This window comes from Osmerus eperlanus, chromosome 7 (genome assembly GCF_963692335.1).
Source record: "Osmerus eperlanus chromosome 7, fOsmEpe2.1, whole genome shotgun sequence".
NCBI lineage: Eukaryota > Metazoa > Chordata > Actinopteri > Osmeriformes > Osmeridae > Osmerus > Osmerus eperlanus.
In genome coordinates, this window is record NC_085024.1 from 5,315,278 (window position 1) to 5,320,239 (window position 4,962).

The 4,962-nt window shown below is 40.2% G+C and overlaps 1 protein-coding gene across 1 annotated transcript; it reads right to left on the reverse strand.

Annotated features, from left to right (window-relative positions):
* Positions 1–198: 198 nt before the first annotated feature.
* LOC134024204 (C-type mannose receptor 2-like) lies at positions 199–4,002 on the reverse strand. The gene is made up of 4 exons (XM_062466722.1): positions 3,067–4,002; positions 2,521–2,883; positions 2,072–2,410; positions 199–1,900 (listed from the first exon to the last, which is right to left on the reverse strand). Exons 1-4 carry the CDS (start codon positions 3,101–3,103, stop codon positions 1,482–1,484), a joined length of 1,158 nt encoding a protein of 385 aa, XP_062322706.1. The 5' UTR covers positions 3,104–4,002; the 3' UTR covers positions 199–1,481.
* Between the last annotated feature and the right edge of the window lie 960 nt (positions 4,003–4,962).

A 4,962-nucleotide genomic window follows, 5' to 3' on the forward strand; every position in this document is an offset into this window, starting at 1 on the left:
TTTCTGTCAGGTCATAAGTTATGTCACGTGTAATTGGGTTGGGTGTGCAGTTTGCCTATTGTATGCTCTATTTGCTTAGTTCTGCTTTTGGTTCTAGTGTACACAGAACTTGGGTTGCCACTTGTTGTCTTTAAATGTACTATATAAATACATATGATTGATTGTCATCAGATGTGGTTGCGGTCCAGCTAAGGAAATAAGCTCTGTGGGGGTTGTTTCCTACTCAATACAATAACAATACATATTAGAAGAGATGCCAACTTTAGATCTTACAGTTGTATAGTTTCTGATAACAGATTGCTTAATAAGATAGCTTTAGCACAGAGAATGACTGCACATTAATGCAATGTCTGCATGACAATTTATTATTTCTGCCATGAGTCCTACAAGGGACAAGGGGAAAGTGATGGAAGTCTTCTATTCTCAGAAAATTAATTCTGGGAAAACATTAAAGGGTGCTAGCATTTTAGGAGGGTTTAATGTGACTTTCTTGTTTCAAATTCTCAAATGGCAATATCAGAAAACACAGGTTTAAGATCAGCACATACGTGTTGCAAACAATCAAATGCGGGATGTATTCAGCCATTCAGGATGAAACAGTCTTAGCTGTGAGGTGTGGCAACAGCATCCTTCTCCTTCAAGGGTGCAGACAGGAAGATGTGGCCTGAAGTGAACTGGCTTCCATGCAGTTCAGTGAAGGTCAGGTCGATGAGGACGGCAGGCAGGGAGGTTGCCCTGTGGGTGTGAGCTGTGCCCCGGTGGTCGAAAAGAACAATCCGTTTGGGTGACCCTGGGGGACCGAGGTCAATATGCAAATGTGCAACATCCGACAAGACAGGCATGGAACCTGAGTCTGATGTACGTTCTCACATCACTTTATCACTTTGCTGCCCATGACACTGAACGAGTTTGCATAATGAACTAATAATTTGATTTTAACAGCAGATTCTAAAAGACCAACATTTCCACACAGCATTGACTTGGAAGCAAAATACTAAGGGAAAAGGCTTGAACACATAAAACAGACACATACAGTAGCGTACATGGGAGCTTCATTCATAACACAAAAAAAGATTGTAGTCCAATTCTATTCAAGTCCCAGCACATGTGTAGCAGAGGAAATTCAGCATGGCCGTCTCTGGCAGGCTAACCCACTGCTGCCCCCCTGTGGTCTGAATGGCACCTGCAAGGCTACAGTCCTGGGGCCCGCCTGTCCCATGTCCCGGGGCCCAGTTCTGAAAGCAGCCTGTGTCTGATGGGATCCAGAACCAGAAGTTGAAGGTACAGGTGAAACGCAGGCCTAGCCAGACATAAAGGGATGTGGCATTGGAAGCCTTCTCGGCAGCCCAGCCCTGAACCACCTGTGTGGTCAGCGAAACCAGGTTGATGTGGTGCTCTCTGCAGTAGCCCTGCGCCTGCATCCAGGTCATGTTCTTCTGCACCAATATCAGATTATGGGACAGACAACCGTTAGAATCAAGCTATATGTAATATAATAATATATATAATAAAAAATAATATGCACACAAATGTTGAAAGTTACCTTGGATTAAACCATGACTGCTTTCAGTTGCCATGGCAGCAGTTGATTCTGCTGTGCTGTGTGAGGCTGCACCTTCAACTGAGGTTGTGTGTGGGGTAGAGTTGAGGTCTGTTGCCTGTTGCGTTGGTGTCACAGCTTGACTTGGAGATTTTGAAGTAATGTTTTGAGCTGGAGATGTCAATGGTATGTTTTGAGTTGGGGATTTAGCAGTTCTGTCATTAGTAGAGGCAGATAGAGTGGGTGTGTGTGTTTGATTTTCAACAGTAGTTTTTAGAGAAGGCGTTATCTGAAAAGTAGTTGGCTGTGCTGTTGAAAATATTTGTTGTGGAGTCGATGTTTCAGGGTGTGCTTTTAAAGCTGTAGAGAATAATAACGAGACATGTAAATGCAATTCAAGGAAAAAGAGAAACATTCTGTCCTTTTCTAGGAATATTTATAACACACATAATCCTATTGCTGTGAGTGCACGTGACAAATCAACAAATGTCATAGACAAATAAATATTCATATTGAAGAGTATCGACTCACCACCCTGGCATATAAAGTCTTGACTGATGTGACAACGCCTGTCATTCCACCGACCCTCGTCGAAAAATACTGCGAGAACACAGGCCTGGTTTTTGTCATTGGAGGGCTGAAAACGCCTCCAGAAACGGAGAGAAGAGCTGCTTCCATCTGACCATGTCCATGGGTCTTTAAACAATCCTATCCACACTGCCTGGGTCTGGGTCACATTCAGTACAAACCGGTTCTCTTCCAGGGACCGTATGGTGACCAGGTCCATGTATATGTTCCTGCAGTAATCTTGAGCATCTCTCCAAGACATTCTCCCATCAATAAAGATGAGACTAGCATTACTTTGTCCTCCTATTGTTACATATAGGAATTAGTCACACTTGTGTATAATAATCTTTCAAATATACAAATGCAAACATGGTACTGTCGATATTTGTGTTATGGAATGGACATCTACTCACCATCAGAACAAACATAACTATTGTGACTGTTACAATCATCTTCAAACCATTGTCCACTTGGACCCATTGCTACACAGTTGTTTTGACTAATATTTGGAGATGGTTGTCCATCCCTCCAATTAAAAAAATCCCCCTCTCCATAAGTCCAGTGCCACTGCCACACATCTCCCTCTTCCAGCCCTATCCAGGCCCTCTTTAAGTCAACCGGCACCGAACTGATCAAGTTCTCCACATCGTTATGGTTGTAGAGAGTGGCCAAGTCTGTATACATCTTCCTACAGTAACTCTTTGCGTCTGTGTAATTCATTTGGAGACTGACATGGTTGTACTGTGGCGAGATGCATAAAGTAAAGGAGCACAGCCCTGTAGACAAAAACACATTTATAAGCACAAATTCACTACTTTGACAGTGAAACTATTGACCGAAAGTCAACAGTTGTTTGGCACATGGACATAACACTGGATTTAAACCAATTACACATTTCTTGACACATTACATCAAAACCATAATTTAAACACCCTGCTGAATCTCGATCAGATACTGACCTGATATAAATATCAGACACCATAGAGAAGCGTCCATTATCACTGCTGTACTTGTTTAGGCAGGCATCTGGCACAATGTGAAACATGCACCTTGATAACATCCAGTGCAAACCAAATCCCACTATATTTAAGTTCAGCATATAGGCAATGAAGCAGCGCTCATGTACCATAGCAAACAAAAAGAACAATAAGTTGACTCAATCTAGGCAGTACATGTGTGAGGGTGTAAGAATGTTGCCTGTCTTGTTTTCACGGCATCAACTCCAGCTCTTTTTGTAATCTTCAAGTTGTTTTTCAAGTTGGATTTTCACTCTTTTAACACACTAGTCATAACAAGCTATGATGGAAGGTAGGGGCAGAATGACACTGACATTTTAACTAGAGAGGTGTTCCAAAGAACACTGGAAACAATGACCAAGTGTGTAGTTACATTGTGAACTTGACCGCAGGAGAGACATGTGAAAGCTATTTTGCAATCAAAGGAGGAAGAGCAAAGGAAAAATACAAATTGTTCTGAAAAGTTCATAGTAGTTTTTACATGGACCCATTGAAGGTGCAAAAAACTGATCAAATGTAGGGGAGACAGGGGTTGGTTGGCAACAAGGGTTGGTTGGTTGGCACACAGCATTTTTTGGTCCTTTTGAGAAACAAAAACAAAATTGTAACATCAAAATGTTTACTTTCTTGACCTGCACTCATCTACTATGTTAAAACATCTGAAAGTCACAAACTTTTTTGGTGAGGGTAACATTACAGTTTTATAGTATCAAAAGTTTAAAAAAAAAAGTGGTCTGTGGACTAAATGTATTATAAAATGATGTCAGATAAAGTGTAGTTAATAGACATAGGAATCAGTTACATTTTAATTTAAAATGTGAAAGTCTGTAATGAGTGATGGTAGCTGGCTAACATCATTTCATCACAAAGTTGGTGTGAGTGGGGCCACTACTAATGATTAATTGCTTAAAATGTGCTATTAAATGTTCAAATAGTTTATATTGTCTTTTAACCTAGTCTCAGACCCCCCACAGCGCGAAGGTTAAAAGCAAATGCTTCACTTTATTTTTGTATTAGGTAAAGTTGTCGCAACACGACGGTGAGTCACAATGACCCGAAGGTTCACAATGACCCAAAGGTAGCACAAGGGTTAACATTGTGCCAACCAACCCCATATTGTGTGCCAACTAACCCCCTGATGGGGCTTGTTGGCACAAATGCACAACATTTAATCACTAATAACAACATTTTAGAAAATATTTGTGTACATTTAAACATAATAATAGCTTAGACTATAAAGTTTCATTTGCTGCTGATTAGAATATTCTAACATAAATGATGCCAGAGAAATATGGCAGACAGTGAAAAGTGTGCCAACCAACCCCGGTATCCCCTACTCTGTTTTACAGCATTTCTCCCTTCATGTGTTAGCACAGTTTGAAAATGGAGAATATATGTGCTGCATAAGAGAAAAAAGTACATGGTTTCAAAATAATTACTTGAAGTTTAAAGAACAATGGGATGACATACATTATTGGCAAGTATTTTCCTAAACTGAATTAATTAAAATAATTTCATGGTTTATTCCTATAGATTTAGACACTACTACTCAGTTTACCAGTGTCGTGTTTTGCATGTACAACATAATTTGGAAGAATAAATCAAATAAAAACATATTTATTCAAATTTGCCTGTATCAGCAACTGAGAAAAAAAAACATATTGTAGGCCTATGTGTATTACATTACATTTGATTCCTTATTCAGACGTAAAATAATACTATTTGTAGTAGTCACTGGAACAAATATAATCATGAGGAAGTCTGCTGAACCACTTGAGGAGCTCCGTCGCAGTTTCCTTTGAGCCCACACGTTTTCACTTGTAGGCAGGAGCTCTGCAA

Bases quoted from the DNA above. Each gene is read 5' to 3' on its own strand.
- LOC134024204 (XM_062466722.1), bottom strand. From the start codon at position 3,103: ATGGACGCTTCTCTATGGTGTCTGATATTTATATCAG. The intron at 2,884-3,066 runs GTCAGTATCTGA...TTTTGTCTACAG, and splicing joins GTGTCTGATATTTATATCAG to GGCTGTGCTCCTTTACTTTA. The intron at 1,901-2,071 runs GTGAGTCGATAC...TATTCTCTACAG, and splicing joins AGACTTTATATGCCAGGGTG to CTTTAAAAGCACACCCTGAA.